The 20,936-nt window shown below is 33.7% G+C and overlaps 3 protein-coding genes across 10 annotated transcripts in view; 2 read left to right on the forward strand and 1 right to left on the reverse strand.

Moving 5' to 3' along the window:
- LOC100264261 (WD repeat-containing protein 26 homolog) overlaps positions 1-4,782 on the forward strand; it is a 38,661-nt gene extending 33,879 nt beyond the window's left edge. For all 5 annotated transcript variants that reach the window (XM_059741385.1, XM_059741388.1, XM_059741386.1 and 2 more), the window contains 2 exons: positions 1,738-2,367; positions 4,404-4,782. In XM_059741385.1, coding sequence (XP_059597368.1) covers positions 1,738-2,367; positions 4,404-4,619 — 846 coding nt within the window. In that variant the 3' untranslated portion in view covers positions 4,620-4,782. The remainder of the gene's footprint in view (positions 1-1,737; positions 2,368-4,403) is intronic.
- Positions 4,783-9,918: 5,136 nt separating this feature from the next.
- Positions 9,919-11,818, reverse strand: PSBP1 (probable oxygen-evolving enhancer protein 2). The gene is made up of 4 exons (XM_002283012.5): positions 11,346-11,818; positions 10,828-11,060; positions 10,575-10,622; positions 9,919-10,328 (listed from the first exon to the last, which is right to left on the reverse strand). Exons 1-4 carry the CDS (start codon positions 11,581-11,583, stop codon positions 10,068-10,070), a joined length of 780 nt encoding a protein of 259 aa, XP_002283048.1. The 5' UTR covers positions 11,584-11,818; the 3' UTR covers positions 9,919-10,067.
- Positions 11,819-14,485: 2,667 nt separating this feature from the next.
- LOC100267805 (reticulon-like protein B8) lies at positions 14,486-20,936 on the forward strand. Of its 4 annotated transcripts, none has more exons than XM_002282983.4 (6): positions 14,486-14,648; positions 17,937-18,145; positions 18,225-18,405; positions 18,504-18,645; positions 19,698-19,767; positions 20,524-20,936. In XM_002282983.4, the coding sequence occupies exons 2-6, from the start codon at positions 17,962-17,964 to the stop codon at positions 20,691-20,693; spliced, it is 747 nt and encodes a 248-aa protein (XP_002283019.1). In that variant the 5' UTR covers positions 14,486-14,648; positions 17,937-17,961; the 3' UTR covers positions 20,694-20,936. The 4 variants fall into 4 exon arrangements, with proteins under 4 accessions (XP_002283019.1, XP_002283015.1, XP_002283026.1 ...); XM_002282979.3 differs by having other exon boundaries at positions 14,584-14,764; XM_002282990.3 differs by lacking the exon at positions 14,486-14,648 and adding an exon at positions 14,655-14,876.

The following is a 20,936-nucleotide window of genomic DNA, read 5'->3' on the forward strand; positions in this document are numbered from 1 at the left end:
TTGGCTGATGAGTTTGGTTATAGGGTGGGAAAACTGCCTTCCACTTATTTAGGAATGCCGTTAGGTGCCCTGTTTAAAAGTGTTGCAGCGTGGGATGGAATAGAAGAAAGATTCAAAAAGAAATTGGCTATGTGGAAACGTCAGTACATTTCAAAAGGGGAGAGGATTACTCTAGTGCGTAGTACATTGTCAAATTTACCGATTTATTTTATGTCGATTTTCCAGATGCCTAGAGTGGTTAGAATCAGATTGGAGAAGATTCAAAGGGACTTTTTGTGGGGTGGCGGGGCTCTAGTGCAAAAACCACATTTGGTAAAGTGGTCAATTGTTTGTTTAGACAAAAGAAGCGGAGGGTTGGGGGTTAAGAGTCTTGGGGCCTTCAATAGGGCTCTCCTTGGCAAATGAGTGTGGCTTTTTGCAAATGAAAGAAAGGCTCTGTGGAACCAAGTGATCAGAGGGAAATACGAGGAGAAAAGAGGAGGGTGGAGATCTTGTGAGTCTAGGGAGGCCTACGGGTTTGGGTTGTGGAAGGCAATAAGTAAAATGGGACATCAAGTGACCCCTTTTGTTGGCTTTGTGGTGGGTGATGGTGAGAAAGTGAAGTTTTGGAAAGATAAATGGTGTGAAACCATCCCTTTGAGCGAGCCTTTTCCTTCTTTATTTGCTTTAGCTTCGAACAAAGAGGCTTGGGTAAATGAAGTGTGGACAGCCGAGGGGGAATGGGGGGGAAGTTGGAACCCTTGTTTCAATAGACCTTTCAACGATTGGGAGTTGGAAGAAGTGGAAAGGCTATTTTGTTGCTTGGAGGGGAAGAAGGTTAGGGGGGATGAGGAGGATAAGGTGAAGTGGATGACATCAAAGGATGGGGATTTCTCGGTGAAATCTTTGTATAGGACTATGCAGCCGGGGTCGCTTGCTTTTTTCCCTTCAAAAATTATATGGAACTCTTGTGTGCAGCCCAAATTGAGCTTTTTTGCGTGGGAGGCTTCTTGGGGGAGAGTTCTAACCTTGGATCGCTTGCAAAAGAGAGGTTGGGTTATGGCAAATAGATGTTTTCTTTGCCATAAGAGTGAGGAGACAATTGATCACCTTCTTATCCATTGTGAAAAAACGAGGGAAGTATGGATGGTGTTCCTTTCCTTTTTTGGTGTTTCGTGGGTTTTCCCCCGTTCGGTCAAGGAAACCCTTTTAGGGTGGAGGGGGTCTTTTGTGGGAAAGAAAAGGAAGGTGGCGTGGCATTTGGGACCGTTATGCTTGTTTTGGGTTATTTGGAAGGCTAGAAATTCAATTGCATTTGAGGATTGTGAGCTGTCCATTCAAAGGTTGAAAGCATCTTTTGTGTATTTTTTGTGGTCGGAATCCAAATTGTGGATAAAAGATGGTCCTTCGACCTTAATAGATTTTATAGACTGGGTGTGTATGCGTTAAGGGAGAGGTTTTTTTGTTTTGCCTTGTCCTTTGATGTTTGGGCCCTTTTGTAAGGGGGTAAGTCCCTTTATACTGTAATTTGGTGGGTCGCTTCTTTAGCGCCTCTTTCCAATACAATCTTATACTTATTGATCAAAAAAAAAAATGATCTTATTGTCATTTTTTCTCTTCTTCCATTCTCTATAGAAAAATGACGCACAATACATATTAAGAGTTAACAACTATGGCTATTATGATATTGTTGTCGTTTTTTTTCTGCTTCCATTCTCCACTGTCCTAATATATATATTTTAACTCTGTATTTTATAGGTTAATGTGAATGGTGGAGTGTCCTTAAAGCATAAACTATCAGGTCACCAAAAACCTGTATCTCATGTTTCATGGAGCCCTGATGACCGTCAACTCCTCACCTGTGGTGTAGAGGAGGCTGTCAGGTGCTGGGATGTCTCTTCTGGTGAATGCCTCCGCATTTATGAAAAAGCTGGTGTTGGCCTTGTCTCCTGTGGATGGTCTCCTGATGGGAAATGGGTGTTCGCTGGCATTACTGATAGGAGCATCTGCATGTGGGATTTGGATGGGAAAGAGTTGGAATGTTGGAAGGGGCAACGAACTCTTCAGATTTCTGACTTGGAAATAGCAAGCAATGGGAATCAGATTATGAGTATATGTAAAGATACTGCTATACTATTATTTGACAGGGAAGCAAAAGCTGAGAAATTTATCGAGGAGGATCACACAATTACTTCATTCTCATTATCAAGGGATTGCAGGTTCCTTCTGGTGAACCTTCTTAACCAAGAAATCCATCTATGGAACATCGAAGGTGAGGCCAAGTTTATTGCCAAGTACAAAGGTCACAAACGAGAACGATTTATCATTAGGTCCTGTTTCGGTGGTTTTGAGGAAGCTTTTATTGCTAGCGGTAGTGAGGACTCACAGGTACTGTTTTTAGTTTTACTCTAGATGTTTAACACATTAGGAGTAAGGTTGTCCTTGATTATGATCAATAGCTTCTTTTTTGTTTTTTTTTTTTTTTGGGTGGAATTAATTGTGTAATTATTTTGATTTTGTTATTGCTTGGTTGTGTATTTTGTGGATTATTGATAAAGTTCTGTTTTTGGACATATCAACAAGAGTATATGGCCTTTGTGGAAGCCACAACAGCTTCTGACTGAGCAAAACAATAGTTTTGGGTCATGCTCAAAATAATTACATTGCTTGAATATGTTAGTAGTCCTTTCATGTGATATGCTTTGTCAAAATATTCCAGAGCTATGGTCCTATTTTTTAATCCTGCTTCGTTTCAAAACTGAGTGATTCCTCATTTCAAAAATTGTTGCATTTCATTTGTTAAGTTACCAATTGGTCTAAAAGCTTAGCTATGAGGTAGTAGACTCACTGTGTATACCAAGTTTACACATGCCAGCCCATACAACATGTGGAGAGGTAAATCACATTACAAATTATGAAGGAATGGATTGGAGAATAAACAGAAGGTGAGACTCAAACTCAAGACCCCTAGTTAATAAGAGCTTTGAGACAATGTTAAATTCACTCGACCTACAAGCATATGCTACTAGGCAGTGAACCTGCAACATATAACAGGCTAACATGTTTGATTTGGTCAAATATTCTACATTTGGACTGATTGGCCAAAACAATTTATAATTCTCCAGTATGATTTTTACACTATTGATCTTTATCAAGGTTGTATTTATTCATTATTATTTCTTTTTCTAATGTGTTAAAGAAAACTTTTTCAAATGTTGTTTTTGCAAATTTTGTCTGTAAAGGTACCCCTAATGCAATTTTTGTCTCTGTGTCCAAGATATTTGAGCAACAGTTTTTAAGCTGAAAGGGTTAGAAACCTAGCTTGTTTCTGTGCATGTGTGGGTGCATGGTGTCTACTAATTTGAAAATATCTTCTGCTGTATTTTCCATGGATGCTTTGAGAAATAGAAAAAAAGAATCAACTCTCAATTTGCATTAATTCTTGAACACATGAATCTACAATATAAATTCAACAGTATGCTAAGCATGATTCCATTTTAGGGAATACTCCTTGGCTCTGTTTTGGATTTATGTAAAGTAGTGTAGGCAAAGGAAAAAAAGTCGGGAAGGGATCAATATCATCTTGTTAAGCTTATGGTGGAAGAGTGAACAAGAAAAGGGTTTCTGTTTAGGTAGGATCGGTGGATATGGTCCAATGACTTAAGCTTGGCCAGCTTCTTGTCGACTGAACTCTATTTAGGCTTTTAGTTGTTTTGGGGCGGGATAGTCAAAATTTTCTTCACCACCAAGGGCAATGGAGTTTGTTCTCATCTTGGAGCAAGTTTGCCAGCGTGGCCTCATTTTCTACTTTTAATTAGTCTTTCTTCCCTTGACAATAGAATTGATATCTATGACCACCCTTCATTGGAAAGATAACCGTTTTTCCACTGATAGTGGTTGTAGAGCAGGAACCATGGATCATTCATCAGGAAGCAGTGGAGAAAGAATGTCTTCTGAGATCTCTTTGATGGTTTAGCTTGACTTTGTTCATTTCGCACTTTGCCTCCCCTTTGTTGTGTGGTGAGTTGTGTCCTGTTGATTCTGAGGAGTTGCATGTCTTTGGTTTACGTGTCCTGTTGATTCTGAGGATTTGCATGTCTTTGCTTTACGTGTCCTGTTCATTCTGAGGATTTGCATCAGATAGGTTGATCTAGAATATTCTCTATCTATTCTTCGTCTTTTCTTGTTCTTTTTTTTCAACCTTTTGAACCCAAGTGATGGGTGATTGTCTTAAGAAGGATTTCATAAGAAGAATTGATACAGTTGGACAGTAGATGGGAGACAGAAAGTTCTGCTGTAAAATGTCTCATTGTTTTGGATTCGGTCTTCTGTTATTTTGCTTTTTTGATTCTAAGAGCATGAGCATGATCCTTTCTCTGTCTTTTCACCCGAAGGAAATGAATGTTTTGTTCCCATTTTTGCAGGTATATATTTGGCACAAAAGCTCTGGAGAGCTGATAGAGGTCTTGCCAGGTCATTCTGGATCTGTTAACTGTGTTAGCTGGAATCCAGCCAACCCCCACATGTTGGCATCAGCCAGTGATGACCGAACAATTCGAATATGGGGCTTAAATAAGATAAACATGAAGCGCAAGGGCACACACCCAAATGGTACCCACTATTGCAATGGAGGAACTTAAAAGAGATGAAAAAACCATGGTATCTTTGGTTATTTAATAGGTCTTTCTTGACCATTGCTTTATGTAAATACTTTATCCTCATCTCAATCTGACATTCATATCAAACAAGCATGTGAATTGTGCAGCTTCTTGTGATAATAAATCATCTACTGCTTCATTTCTATATTTGATTAATTGATCAATTGATTATTAGTTAGTTTTGAAAAAAGGGTTTAACAGAGCCGAATCCTGAAACAATGAGGCAAAGCTCAGATGCTGATTTATTTTCTAGGGTTTTGTATATATCTACTCTCTATCTATGCCTTCTCGTGCCTGCAAATTCCTTTTCTGCTTAACTTATTTAGTAGGATGTTTGTTTTTATGGGAAAGTGACTTGTTAGTGAACATATATCCTCATTTTTAGTGTAGCAAATGAGAGTATCTCTCGCTTGCATATTTGTTTTAAATGTCTCAAGACCTTTATTTTATATGATCTCAGGGAGGCTGCCCATTTTTATGTTTTTATTTTTGTTCTTTTGAAGTAGTAGAACTCGTTAGGAATCTCATTTGGCGTTGCTGCTTTATCTGTAGTGTACTTCTATCACCTTTTAAGGATCGATCTGCTATATATTTTTGTTCTTTTACTTAAATAATATTTATGAACACCTTTATGATACTAGTGTAAGAAAATAACAATCCATATGGGATTGACCCTAGTATCCACTGGATTATAATTTAAAGCCTTGCATTTAGGAATCTGACACTTTTTGGTGCACAACCAAAACCCAACCAATGGTCCTATCTGTAAAAATAATAACCTTGAGATCCTCTTTGATTTCCTATGAACTAATATACCTTTTAGGTAAAGGAGGTAAGACAGTCTCTAAGTAATATCCCCAAAAGGATATGAGAAGTGATGAAAAATTCATCATCGATCGTAGTGTGTTTATCAAAGTTTGATTTCTTCTTTACATTACTCCACTTTATGATATTGTCCTAGGTGCACACAAATGAAATATAATCCCATGCTTCGTAAGGAAAGAAACGAACTTACTAGATCCAAACTCACCACTTTGATATGATCAAAGTCCCTTTATATGTTTACTTAATAGGTTCTCAAAGGTACACCTTGAATTCAATGAATTTATCCAATGCATCAGATTTTACACATATCCACACCTAGAATAATCATCAATAAAAGTGATAGAGTATCTATCCCCCTTGCATGAACGCTAAAAGTTCCACACATGTTAGTATGCATTAACTTTAAACATCCTATGGTTCTATATAGGATTATAGACTAAAAGTTCTTTTGGAATTAAAATGTCTAATGTCTCGGACATCCAATTTTTAGATTTTGTTTAGATTAATAAAACTTAGGCTTAGATACAAAATGTTTTATTAGTTATAGGTTCTTTCCTTTTTAGTGAGATTTGACTATTCCCATTACTTGACAAAAATGGCAATAGAGTAATACATGGAAGAAGTAGTATCTCCAACTAACTTGCACAATTAAGCTTACAACTAAAGCTAAGGTGAGTACATGTCTATCATGCAACCTTCTCACTTATTGAAGGCAAAGAACTACAGATAGTGGGATGCAGGAGCTCCCAAGATGCCTTAAGAACTACTTGGAGTGCTTGAGCGTCTTGCTTGAGCGTTTGATGATTGCACCAAAAAACTCACCTTTATAGACAGGTTCCTCACCATGGATGTCATTGAATGTCTAGAATGCAATCTTCTTTTTCTTGGGTTAAAAGGATAGATTAAAAAAACTATATTCTTACAATAAAGGAAAAAACCTATGTTCCTTCTAAACGGAGCCTACAACCCATCTAAGAATTAAAATAACTAATATTTCTCAATCACAATAAAAATCCTATACTCCTTATAAAGTGTTCAACCTAATATAAGAGAACGAACAATTTAAAACATCCATAATCACATTCAAGATTTAAATAACATATATTCATCCCAAGGTCATGGGATGAAAAAGAAACCTTGCAACATGTGAGCACTCCTTAGGAAAGGTTCTAGCATGTCTTTCCATAACCTATGGCTCTCATACTAGTTGTTGGAATATTTGAATTGGTCCATTCCAAGCCTTGGATCATTGGAGTGAATGCAAAACTATCCTAAGAATCTCTAGATCTATGCAACAAAAGCATATACAGGAAAAACTATAGATCTATATACTTAGAGAAATATATCTATGATTCAATTCCAATCGTTTTATCAACTATGTGTGCGCTTTAGACTTGCTAATATAACTTAAACCTCTTTTCTACATATGTTTCCTTTCTAAATCATGTTAGTAAAAAATTTTGAACTAGGGTAAAATATTTCATTATGGCTCCATAAATTCTTTTTAGTTGATTTATCTCCAAAGAAAGTGATTAATTTTTTTATCATGACATTATGGTCTTTAGATTCAAAAAACTAATATTTTTTCAAACAAATTACCCTTTTCATTCATAAGTTCCATTGAAAATATATTAAAGGGCTTTAGCATTGGCTCAACCCCATATTATTTAACTTATCCTATTCTTTTTTGGGTTTCAATTCATTGGTTAACCTATCATTCTTATCAATAGTAATTGGGGTAACCACCCATATTCTAGCATGTTCCAACCTCTTACACCTTGCATTTTTTTTTTATTTAAAAAAAAATCAATTCAGGGTTTTCAATAGGGAGATTTTCTCATTAAAGAATGATATATAGTTTATGGATTTTCCACTTCTTTAGGGTTCTATTGATCTAGGAATCGAAAATAATAATTATTATGTTTAAAATCTCACCTATGCTAATAGCACTTGAAAACATTTGTCTTGATTAGTGAAACAACCTAGAGAGGGTTGAATAGGTTGTCAAAACGAGATATCCAAAAATTTATAGTTTTTATATAGATTTAAAAAAAAAATAAACATATATATATATAATGAGAAAAAGTTGATCAATCTCACACATAGTAATAATTAATTACACAGTTGAGCACAAGATTTAATGTAGAAAAACTACCTACCGAGTCTCAAAACCAAAATGTAAAAAACTAGGGATCCTCAATTGACCACAAACAAGTTACTAAATTTAAAATAAAGATACACAATTTTACCTAATCCAAATGCAACTACTTCTCAGGGTCTTATATTGATCCACACCTACACTATTTTTTTAGGTTTTCAATGCAACACCTTGTGCTCTTTCATGGAATAACCTCATGCTAAGGCTATCGATCAAACAGTTTTTTGAAAAGACCTTTCAAAATTGCCCTTACAAGATTGAGAGATGAAGTACTAAAGCAAAGAGATAGCTATTTTGAAACTCCAAAAAGTCAAGTATTTATATGTAACACCTAGGATAAAAACAATTCAAACTTTAATTTTACAAAAATATCCCAAAATATGCAAATATAAAAAAATAAAATAAAAATGAAAAGTATGTCTAATGTTTGAATTCCCCATAGGGGACATTTGAACATTGAGGGTGCTATTTGAACACTCATTTTGGAGTGTTTGAATGCTTTGCCCATCTTCAATTTTCCAACTTCATTTTTCTATCCATCTTATGAATATAATATAATCATTTCTTAAGTTACTAATAACGTCAAATGCATACATACCTAAAAAATCGACTCTGAAATCACTTAAAGTTGATTGGGATCGGTAAGACCCTTAAAAGTAGAATGCATTGGACTAAGTGAGCAATGGAATAAACTTGTCAATTTAATACTAATACATCAACAATCGTATTTTATATACAAAGAAAATACTCAATATATAAAGGAAGTGTACAAGACATTGCTTTTTGGTGCACAAACGTATAAATGTCCATGAAACTATATGATATGTATAATTAAACATCAGATCATCTCATTTATACCTTTATTGCATATCAAGCAAACCTTTATACATGTATAAGCTATATAAATGGCGATTATAATGTATGTATAAGACAACTACACTAAATTTATAATACATTTATAACTTACATTATATTTCTGAAACAGTCACGCGATATATATCCGCCAATAATAATAATAGTAATAATAATAATAATATTACATTTTTGAATCAGTCATGCGATATATGTCCACCAATTATAATAATAATCTAATAAAAAATTACAACATAACAATAATAGTAATTTTAATACTAACAATATTGATGTTATAAATAACAAATTAAATAATAATAATAATAATAATAATAATAACAATATTACATTTCTGAATCAGTCATGCAATATATGTCCACCAATAATAATAATAATAATAATAATAATAATAATAATAATATTACATTTCTGAATCAATCATGCAATATATGTCCACCAATAATAATAATAATCTAATAAAAAATTAGAACATAGCAATAATAGTAATTTTAATACTAACAATATTGATGTTATAAATAACAAACTAAATAATAATAATAATAATAATAATATGAAATAGAAAAAGAAAGAGGAATAAAATTATAAAAAACAAAATTGAAATGCTAGAAAAAGCCAAAAAAAGAAAGAAAAAAGAAGATAATTTAGGTATTTTCAAATGTCAAATGATTTGAGGAGTCAAATATTTTTAAGAATAATTTAATAAAATTAATAGATTATGGGTGAATTTATCGGTCTTTGATATCTAAATATACTTAGTAATAATTTTAAAAAATTTGAGTGGATCGTATATATGCCCACGAACAATTGAGAAATGTTCTGATCAGAACCCGTTTCCAAAGAATTCCAACTGGTCAGTCTTTTTACTCATTAATGGTTCTAAGTTTTTCCATGACATTAATTTTCTTTTCTGTTTATTTGTACCCTAAACCAGGCATTTTATTCTCTTGCTAATCAAACTCAAAAACTCCACAATCCATAAAATATTCTAGCAATGAAGACTGTCCTTGGGCACGCCTTTCCCTAGTCTGTGTTAAAAATATTAAAAACATTTTCTATTATTACTGTCAAACGCACTTTTAAGATACATTTTTCTTCAAAAGTGTTTTTAAGTCCAAAAAATACTACAAATAATTTTTTAACACTATAAATAATTTGTTAGACTTTTAAAAGTGATTTCTAAAATTTGTTAAACACCTAATTTTTGTTTTAAAAAACACTTATAAGCTAAAAACTTTTCCAAAATCACTGTCAAACAAGCTTTATTCCTTTTTGAGTTTGAATTAAGCTCTCATATTAATCAGTTCTGTTGCTTCTTTGATGATGATCCAAACATGGTACAAACTCACATGATTGGTATATGGAAATGGAGTTTTGAGGAAATAGTTCAATTTATACCAGCATGTGTGTGGATGTGTTCTGTTTGAGGAGAGAAAAAGAGGGTCTTTATAGGCTTAAGAAACGTTGGAATATCCACACAAAATTCCTCCCAAATTAACCATCTCTAGTGCTTTAGACGTCTTAAAACAAACATCATATTTCTTCAGGTGATTTACATACAAACCCACATTAATCCATTAAGCAATACTGAAGGAACTTGCAGTGCTCTCAACGTACTTCCTTGCTCCCTTAAACCATCTCTTGTCCCCAGCCTGTACCTTGCAAATGTAGAGCTTTCCGTCCGCCACAGCAGCAGTAATTAGCTGGTGTTTCCCACCTTCATCTCCGTCAGCAGTCCTCGTCAACACCGTGATGGTGTAGTATGGTTTCCCACCAACTGTTGTGGTTGAACTCTCCAGTATGTTTGCTGTTGCAACCGCATCTGCGTCGAAACCACCCTGACCATTTACATGAGAATGAGCGCACCCTGTCATGAGATTTGTGTGTATTTCCATAGCGGTGTTTGTTCAAAAAAGGCTCAGTATGCAGATAAGGTTTCGTGCTTATTTGCATACTGGTTTTTGTTGAAAAGATGCTTCCATATGCATACAGTTGTGATGGGTGTTGATACAATTCCAAATTGAAGTGATACCCTTTATCGGTTTTCCTAGTAACACGAAACTTGAAGAGCTTATAGTATTTACCTCATTGGCATTGCCAAAGAAGGCTTGTTTCCCCAGCAAAAAGTCCACCTGCAGATACCCACAACCAAAGCATATTGATTAGAAAACATGGTGTCACACCATGCCAGCAAAACTCTTACTTGGAGGTCCACAAACAGCATATTTGTCACAGTAGAAAAGAAAGCAAAAAAAAAAACATCTAAACAAGGCAAACCCTGATCCCTTCTGAGGAGAAAAACTGACAATTGGGGAACGAGAGAAACAGAGAGTTTACTTTAGAGAGGAACTCTTCGGGTGAACCATAGTCAGTGATGGATTTCTTGTCAGTTGGAGTGATTATGACGGAGACATTGCTGTTGGAGTCGAAGTTGTCCTCATATCTCAGGACCTGTCCTGGGAATTCCCTCTCTTTGCTTGGATTCCACTTTGATGGTATCGACAATTTGAAACCCTCTCCGTTGTAGGGCAAGAAGTCGGTGTTCGTCTTCGGTTTGCCAAAAACATTGGCTGCAATTTGCCATAATAGGGGTCAAAAGTTAATCTCTAGATCATTAACACTTTTGACCTCCTTTCTAAAACTGAGATTATGTTCATTGCCTTTCTGCATTTGGGAACTTACATATAGTCTGAAACTATGGATTCCCAGTTTAAAAACAATGGATCGATCCGATTTCTATGGTAGGCAGGCATGTTAAATAGAGTCATCAACAGTAAACTCATTCCAAATTCAATAATATAACAGGCGATACCAGTAAAGTTGGATTAATTGAGCATAAAGTAGAAGGAAAGTACCAGCTTCACCATAGGCGGCATCAGCAGGGTTGACCTTGGTGCCAATGGCAGCAGCACCAATGAGGACGGTGAGGGCCAAGCGGCGGGAGACGGCGGCGCCATCGTCTTCATTGGCAGCCTGCTTTTGGGCACGGCAGACTAGCTGGGAGGGTCTGAGGGAGGGGAGTTGGCGCTGTGAAGACACTCTTGTGGGGGTGGAGAGGGCGTGGTGGTGGAGGAAGCATGCTGTGGAGGCCATTCTTTCTGTAACGATATGCCCTCACTCTACACACTCTGCAAACTTGGGGGTGGTTTATTTTTCCTTCCTTTGTTTGGAATATGAGAAGGGAGAAGTCGAGGGGTGTGTTCTGGTGGATATGTGAAGGAAAATGGCTGGTTTTGGATTTTGGATGATGGGAAGATGAGATTTTTGATTGGGATAAGGGTGTTGAGGTTCTGATTGGTGCCAGATGTCACTATAATTTTCTTCTGCTTTTCTGCCACATCTTTGGGTCATGGTGGGGAAGAGTGTAGAGCCTGCTGCTTTTGTCATCATGCTTGTTTTTTTTTTTTTTTTTTTTTTTTTTATCATTTTAATTTTGTTTAATTTTTTATTTTTATTTTAAAATATTAAAAAGATACATTTATTCAAAAATTACTAAAAATCAAAACAATTAATGAATTTCTAATCATTTATAAAATATAATTTTAAATTAAAATTAATTTGATAAACTAAATTCTTAATATAATTTAATAATTTTAATAAATTAATGTCGATACAAGTAATTCAACTAACAACAAAAAATTTGTCACCACAATTTTTTAATAAATTTTCAGAAATTAAATTTCAAATAAAATAATTTTTACATATTTCTTTTGATTAATTTTATCATATTTTTTTTGTCAAAATATCCATCAATATTTCCCGATATATCCCGATATATTCCTAAACATCGATATAACCATGACATGACAAAATAATGTAGATGGCCTTGGGTTTGTCCAATTGGGGTTTGGCCAGTACACTCTCGAGTTCAACCATATCTATTTATTGGGCTAGTTCCTGGGCCTAGCCAGCCTAATTGTTAGCCACAACTGGGCCGGGCCAGGCCTGGCCAATCGGCCTGCGAAAAAGGACACAATTTTTCATATTTATTTCAAAAGATAATTGTCAATTTTTGTACATTAGTCACGTGCCCCCCTCATGCTTTTAACTTTTCAAGGGGCATTTTGCAGTCTTGCAGGTACGGAAAGCCCGTGCCCTTCATCAAAGTAGTGCCTCCTTTTTGTGCTTCATATTTTGCTTATTTCATCATATTTTTCTTTTTTTCAACATATTTATAGACTACAAATTTTTTATAATTTTTTTAAAATCCTTTTATTTTCTCTATTTATTTTAAATGTAAAAAAATTAATATATTTCTAAATATCCCAAAAATCTTAGAATTTATTACCTTAGTGAAAAATTTGTAATGTATTTTCAAATTTATGAATTTGTGATTTAAATATGTGTTTTATTATTGAGATTAATTAATTAATTTTTAAAATTTTGATCGGAAAAGATCATCAAATCATTATTATTTATTTTTTTAAAAGTAAAATTATTGATTTTAGTTGATATCATATGGGTGCCAAAGTTTTGGGATCTATTTACAAAAAATTATTGGAATTAATGATAGTTTATTTTGATTTTACCTCCTAAGACGGACTTAGGAGGTAAAATTTAATATTTATTACTTTATGACTTAAGTTGATTTTAAGTTAAATTATATTTAAGTTGTTAACTTAAAACTTATTATTTAATTTTTACTATGAATATTAAAGTTATTTGATAAAATTAACTTAAAATATATTTTTAATCATCAAATTGATATATTTATCCTTATAAATTATAATTAGGGTAAATGAAGTTGAGTAACACTGGAAGTGTTGAGAAATAAAAGAGATCATAAAGATAAATATATGAATTTAAAAATAAATTAATTATTTTTTACTTATTACTTAAAGTTATTTTTGACTTCAAGTCATATTATTAAATTATTTTATCAAATATACTTAATTTATTTAATGATTTAAATTAAGTTATTAAGTCACTTTAAATTATTAAATTGGTTAATGAATTTACATAAAAAATTCAAAAATAAATTTAGTTTTATTTTTGATAAAAAAAATTTGGTTTAATTTTTTTTTAAAAAGAAAGCAAAAAAAGTGACATTTTTCATTAAAAAAAAATCATAATTGTCTTAAAAAAAGTGATAAATTATACCTCTAAAAATATCTCAATCTAATATTTCTTGTAATCTATTAAAAGATTAAAAAATTTATAATTAAAAAATTAATTCATAATTTGATCACACTCACACCAAAACCATTTATTAAAAAAAAATAAAAAATTAATTTTAATTATAGTTCCTAATACGCCATCATTTCCATTTGAAAAAAAATAATAAAACAAAGAGTGGAAGTCTTGAATCTTATCATCTTTTTTGCACTCCTATATAACGGTTGGTCGTTCATATTTAATATATGTCCCTTTCTAGGGTATGATATTTAATTTTTTTTGAAATGGTTTGCTAAGTTTGATTGGTTGGTGCCTCACAGATGGGTACGTGGACGGTGACGATAGTTTTCCCTCTAAAGGAAGATTCTTCACATGAAATGTACATGTTTTCTGAATGATAGTTGGCTTGGCTACCGGCTATCAAATATTGACATTTAAAAAAAAAAAATAATAATAATATAAAAATGAGTTAAATATTTTTTTAATAAATAATAAAATGGTTACTTTTATATTAAAAAATTAAGGGAAAAAATGGAAATTACGTTAATATACATTATTTATAAAATATGGATGAAAAAATATAAATACATTTTCGGATAATATGAGATGGACACTTCCGATGCTTGTTATTTTTTTTCAAAATGTGTCTCGTAAAAATGACTTACGAGTTTTATTTTTAATTATATTTTATAAATAATGCACATTTACGTAATTCCCACCTTGATTATATCATACAAAAATTATATTATTTTTTATTTATTGGCATTACGGGGTGTTAATTATTATATTAAGGAAAAATATGAAAAAAATAATTTTAAAATATTTAAAATCTAATTCGAAGAAATTAGTATTAATTGTCAGCGGATTTCATTTCCTTGGTCCAAGGTTTGGCGGTCCACCCAAGTCCAATGGCGGCAGAGAGACGTTTGAAAGGCAAATTAACAAATATAAAAATTTGAAAGGAGACCGTCTGCGCAGGTGAGCCGGTATGCATCCACCGTTCTTGAGTTGAGTCTGCGTACGCAATTTTGGGCTGTTCAGAGGTATTGTTCCCTCGTTGTGTCCGATGGTCATTTGTTGAACGATCAAAACCCATCTCTCTTTTCCTCTCTCAGTCTTCTCTTCCTGTTCTTCTCTTAATTCTCGTCAACGGTCGCTGGTTTGTGCTCTCACATTCTCATTTTTTTTCTCTGCAAACTTATGCAGTTTTGCTTCATTTTTGGTGATTTGTACTAGTGGTTTGCGCATCAAAATTGTGGGGTTGATCATGGGTAGGCTCTGTTTTGGTCTGTTTGGTTTTGATGCTTTTTGTTCTGGGAAATTAGTGAGATTTGGTTTCTGGGTTGTGTGTGCGCTTTTCTGGTGGAGTTGAAGGGTTGGATTTTCAATTCAGGGTGAAGTTGGATTGCCCGTACTATTTTCGTGTATGAATTTATTGCCTCTGGTTTGGGCCCTCCCACACACATTTTCCAGTCCATTTTATAAATTTTTCTTACCTTTTTTTTTTAAAAAAATTATTTTATTTTTTGGTGTTGTCTCCAAGTAGTTTGTCCATAAACATGGTAAGATTGATGGGTTTTATTTATTTATTTATTTTTGGTGTTTTTGGTCTTATGGTTGTTGGTTTTGGCAAATTGGTAAGTCTTTCAGTTTCTGAGTAGTTGTTTCTTTTGAAGATCTTTGGCATTTTTTGGTGTTGGGATGTTCATGGTTTCGATTGAGTTTGAAGAATAATTTCTTGTACTGTCTGAGTGTTTCCAATCTGTATGGCATCAGGGTTAGTTTACTTTCTTTATCTGTGATTTTGTGCTGGTTTTGTTTGTCTTTAATTTTTTTAATGGTTGTTATTGCTATTATTTTTTTTTTCGATTTCATTTTCTATTCCTTGTTGGTCGTATTCAGCTTTTGATTGAAAGCTTAAAAGAGTTTGTTTTTTTTTTTTTTTTTTTTAACCAAAAAGCAAACTTTGACTGCTGCATCTGTCAAAAAGAATTTTTGAAGACTATGGTTCCCAAAAGGAAAAGGAAAAAAAATGTAAGGACAAAAATTGTTTCTTCTTTAATGTTTTAGACATGATGATAAAAGATAAAGAGAAAAAAAAAAAAAAAAAACTAAGGAAAAGAGGGGAGAAATTGTTGAAAGATTTCCCTTAAGAAAAGGTGAAGAAAGTTTGAGAAAAGTGCTTACCTCAAGAATTTAATTTTCTTTCTTTCAAATGTTCAATGGACAATCAAACAAGAGAAAAATTTTACAAATTTCATTATTTTATTTTATTTTTAATTTTTCCTATCTATTTTCTTTTTTTCAAGCTTTCTAGAAACCAAACATGCCTTAAGGCTTTTAGTGCAAAATTTTGAGAAACTCCCATCATTGCCTTATAAAAAGATTGACTTAGTTGAATCAAGTTTTTTATTTTAATTTTTAAACATTGAACAGCAGAAAACACAAGAGTTGAAGTTTTCTTTTCTTTTTGTTTTCTTCTAGTTTCTTCTATTTTCATAGCAACCAAATGGAGGTTGTGTTTAGTTGGTTGGGTATAATTGAAAAAACCTAGGTTGGAGCAATCGATAAGAATTTCTGTTCTTGCATTATTTACTTAGGCTTAGAGATATTGAATTCTTTTCTACCTTCTTGATTGTTAGAATAATACATTTAAACTTGTTTTCTAACTTAGAAAATACCTTTAGAAAATTTCTGAAAACAAATTGTTTTTTGGAATAAATTTTAGGCATTTTTAATTGTTTTTGTATGGTGTTCTGAGCAACAATTGAAAATATGGAAAATATTTTAAAAACTTCTGCATTGTACATAAGTGTGTAGTACTTTATGGGAGCCAAGAACTTTGTTTTTCATATTTGAGTTCCCAAACAGAATTTTGTTCCTGAAAACAACTTAGGACTGTTTTAAAATACTGTTTTGTAGGAACTGTTTTTGAAAACATTCCCAAGCAGACCCTTATATTCCCCCCCTCCCCGTATGGTCGTGCGGATGATAATTATTGAAAATTTTTGTGTGCCAATATATAACAATTGTGTCATTTGCTATTGAGTATGTTCTTTTGTTGAAGCTGTCTTTATCCTAGGAGAACCGTGGTGCATACTTTTGTTCTGCCTTCTTGGTTTAGCTCTTTTTCTCTTTAGTGGCTGTTGTGTGTACTGATGCCTAAACTACTAGTACTTCATGTTGGATTGAGGTTTGGAGACATGAACAAATGGAGAAATATATGTTGGACAATTCTCGTTTCCTCTAAGCCTAATGTGATGCATTGGAGGTCCGGGTCAGTGGAGTCAAGAGAGTAGAAGTCTAATATTTGTCAAAAACCATGGAATAAGGGGCAAAACATTTGAGAGGATTTCATGTTAACAACAAATTTCCTTCTTCTTGATGGCTTGGAAATTTGTGCAGCAAATGCTGTCAAAACATGAAGGCAACACCTTTTTTCATGCATAGGCTGTTGCTCATAGTACATTTCAAGCCATCCTCAATGGGAAAGTGGGATCTTGATCTTCCGGTTTCACAAATTTAAGGTGCTAAGAATAATTTGAGGTTTCACTCAAGATTTAAAATGTTATGTCCATAATAATATCCAGGACAGAGTTTTTATTTATATTGTTGACCATTAGCTATCAAGGTATTTCTGTTGAGAAGTGTGATACTGCAAAAGACTAAAACAGGAAGGAAGCTTCGTCCTAATATTTTGAACTTAATATCTTGAATTAGACTTGAGAAGTAATTTGATGCCCGTGATTAAAAGCTTAAACAGGATGGTATTTTTTGTGATGGGACTTGATTAATCCATCCATGTTGGTTGGTATATGTTTAATTAAACATGTTGTCAAACAATTTTCCATGGCCTCAAGGAAATGAGTTAAATCCGATTCTAATTGTCCCACATGGAATTATATTGATAGCACAGTAGAGGCTATGGGAGCTATTAATTTCTAAGACTTAGTTCTTTATGTCTAATTTATTGAAGAGGTATACTTTCTGTCTATACATTTCTTCTAGGTTTTGTTTATGCTCAAATTTATTAATAAAATGTGTGTTAGACTGTGATTTCAGTAACCCCTATAATATAATTGTGTCATGAAGTAAGATTGTTCCTGGTTAAGGATTTGCCCTTTTTTCTTTTTCACTTGAGCATAAATGAATGACTTAATCTCCTAGGTCCTTGTCTTTTAGCAAGTACATATACAAAATTTTATCGTGTTGTTTGGCACCACATTTATTGTCATCTAAAATTTTCACAATGTGCTCACTTGCATCAGAAATTTCAGGAATATTTTTATATAGATGTGAATTTGAGAAACTTTCTGTGAATTCTTTTGCAGTAGTGATAATTAAAGCATAGGAAAAATGCCTGAGGGAATAACAGCAGAGAAGCTTTTGAACAATATAATGGAAACAATTAGTGACAATGCTCAAAAGAAGAAATCTGTGTCATTCTTTGAGGAAGAGAAATCAAACTCAGTCACTTCTCAGTTCAAACGGCTCTTTGGACGGGAGAAGCCAGTTTACAATCTTCTGGGGGCTGGAAAATGTAAGATCATTCTGTTTGTGTTATTATATCCTATCAGTTCTGCGCTTGCTAAAATTTTCCTTTTCCCCGGATAATTTAGCTGCTGACTTGATGTTATGGAGGAACAAGAAAATCTCCGCGAGCTTCATAACTGGTGCTACACTTATCTGGGTGCTCTTTGAATGGCTTAACTACCATTTTCTAACTCTTCTATGCTTCGCTGTGGTTCTTGGTATGATTGCACAGTTTGTTTGGTCAAATGCATCGGGCGTATTCAGCAGGTAATTTCAGCTCATGCATTTTTGTGCTCCTTGTTTTGCTTGTTGCATGCAAATAGTGCAGAAACATTATTATAGTGATAATTTCTCTATGTTGGCAGGTCGTCATCTGAAGTCCCTCGTATCGTTTTGCCTGACGAGTTATTTCAAAATATTGGTGTCGCAGTTGGTGTTCAGATTAACCAAGCCTTGGGTTTTCTTCAAGATGTTGCTTGTGGAGGAAATCTGAAGCAATTTCTTTTGGTATGTTTTAACCAATAAATCGTTTATCATATCCTTTCCTTCATATTGTACACTTGGACAGTACATGATCTGTGGTATCCTCTCTGCTGACCTCTAAACTATTCTACTACAAATTATTGAAATATTCCCTGTGAGTGTAAATTCTTACTGCTGAAAGTCATTCTCTTCCATTATTTATCCTACTTTATAGCTCTGTAATCAAGTAAAATGCTTTAATATGACTGACTTAGTTGGTGCCAGAAGAATGATTTTTCACCATTTAACCTTGACCATAGCCATTTCCATGGTTGTTTCCTTGGCAATCATGTCCATTCTCACTGCTGAAAGCCTTCATCATTTTTTGTCTTCATCTTGTCCTGGCGACTTGAACTTGAAGCTAATCTGAATTCTGTGCACAGGTGTTTGAATTGCTTGTTGCACATTGTTGAAACATCATAGACGACATTCTGTCATTTTTTTTTTCTTTTTCTCATGAATGCATTTATTGTTTATTATTTTTTTTATTTTTTATTTTTCTATTTCACTCTTCATGTACTGTGCTTTTCTAACAATTAGTCATTCTTCTTTCTTCTCTCTCTCTCTCTTTGATAAATTTTATTTAGGCACCTAATGAAATACAGAAATGATATTCTAGGGTGTACATTTTTTGAGTGCCTCTTGCACCTTATAGCATAGTATTGACAGTTCTGTTTCTTATTCCAAGATGGTCAGTGATTTTGAGTAATTGGCCCAAGCACAAACCGATGACGCTGGCTAACAGTCTCATTCTAACAAAATTTGCAAAATGCTAAAAATTATGATAAGTTTGTCTCACAAGTTCTACTGTGAAATATTTTTTAAAAAACTTCTAACTATATGAATCAGCTGAAATTTGCACGAATAATATCTCAACTTGGATAGCTTGGATCAGCATGCAACACACTCGTGAAGCTGGCATAGAAGAGTTTATGAATGATGAGAGCAGCTTATGATTTTTTTCATTCATTTTTTCTGGTTATTTGGTTATCAGAAATGACTTAAATAACTAATTGAGCTCTTGAACGATTCTTCAGGTTGTAGTAAGCTTGTGGGCAGCTGCTGTGATAGGGAGCTGGTGCAACTTTCTGACTGTTCTGTATGTTGGTGAGAAATCTTAATTCCATGTTGACTTCATAGTAAGACATAAGGTCTACTTGCAACCTTTTATTTAGTTGAATGAACATTTAAACAGAAACCCAGGAGAAAGTTCCAAATGCTCTGGGTTTGTTTTGCGTATCGAATCAACTTAGACAAACTTGAATGGAAGTTTGTCAAGTCTTTCCTCAGAAACACGGGGAAGAATTTGGCATATTTGGTTGTATAATTTGGTAGAACAGTTGACATAAAAATTTGGACCACTCAGAAAATCTTTACCTACTGAAAAAAGGAAATTAAGGAGTTGTTTTCCAAAATCATGTTGAAAATCCAGAGTTTACTCTTAAGATTGAAAAGCTTCTTACATTCTTCATTCAGACACTATGCCATCTTGTCCAAAAATGAATTAGAAATATGTTTGCTTGCGCGGGATGAAGGAGGCTTGGATTTCACCCTGTTTCATTGATACTTAGTACTTGTATCCGAAAAGTGATAGAGACAAAGCCACATCCCTTGCATTTGAAGGAGGCTTAGCATCATTATCAACAAGGTGTCAATCACAAATGAAGCACAGTGGACCGTGTGATTGACCGTGTGTAGAGTTTATTTTATTTTTTACATGTTTTGGTTGCCAAAATGTGACTTGAAAACTTTTCCCATCTCATTATTTGGAGAAAATTTTTCTTTAGTACCAAATGAAGAATTAGTATGTGTATGCTGGAATTGATAATTTTTGTTTTGTTTTTGCATTTTTAATTGGTTTAGGTTTCATTGCTGCCCACACACTGCCAGTTCTGTATGAGAGATATGAAGATCAAGTTGATGGGTTTGTATACCAGGTCCTGGGACAGCTTCAGCACAACTACCGGAAGCTGGATTCTGGTTTCCTCAGCAAAATACCCAAGGGAAGCCTCAAGGGAAAGAAGCATGAATAGATTCATATTGGTCCATTGGATCTGGGGCATCCTCCAAATCCATTTTCTTTTGTGTCCCACTAAACAAGACAGTCAATACTTGGGTATCTGAACAATGAAATGTGTCAGAGATTTCTTCCCTTTTTAAAGCAGCATGTTGTTGTAAATGTGCAATTGCCCTTGCTCTCTGGGGCCTTGGTTGCCCTACCTTTCAACTTATAGTAAGGGTTGGTTTGAGATGGATTTAGTAAGTAATTCTTCACA

This window comes from Vitis vinifera, chromosome 12 (assembly GCF_030704535.1).
Source record: "Vitis vinifera cultivar Pinot Noir 40024 chromosome 12, ASM3070453v1".
In the NCBI taxonomy this organism is placed as follows: domain Eukaryota; kingdom Viridiplantae; phylum Streptophyta; class Magnoliopsida; order Vitales; family Vitaceae; genus Vitis; species Vitis vinifera.

Excerpts from the sequence above, each read along its gene's own strand:
- PSBP1 (XM_002283012.5), bottom strand. The coding sequence starts at position 11,583 with ATGGCCTCCACAGCATGCTTCCTCCACCACCACGCCCTCTCCACCCCC. Across the intron at positions 11,061-11,345 it reads TGCCGCCTATGGTGAAGCTG|CCAATGTTTTTGGCAAACCG; the intron begins GTACTTTCCTTC and ends GGCAAATTGCAG. Across the intron at positions 10,329-10,574 it reads TCTTTGGCAATGCCAATGAG|GGTGGTTTCGACGCAGATGC; the intron begins GTAAATACTATA and ends GTAAATGGTCAG.
- LOC100267805 (XM_002282983.4), top strand. The coding sequence starts at position 17,962 with ATGCCTGAGGGAATAACAGCAGAGAAGCTTTTGAACAATATAATGGAA. Across the intron at positions 18,146-18,224 it reads TCTTCTGGGGGCTGGAAAAT|CTGCTGACTTGATGTTATGG; the intron begins GTAAGATCATTC and ends CGGATAATTTAG. Across the intron at positions 18,406-18,503 it reads GCATCGGGCGTATTCAGCAG|GTCGTCATCTGAAGTCCCTC; the intron begins GTAATTTCAGCT and ends CTATGTTGGCAG.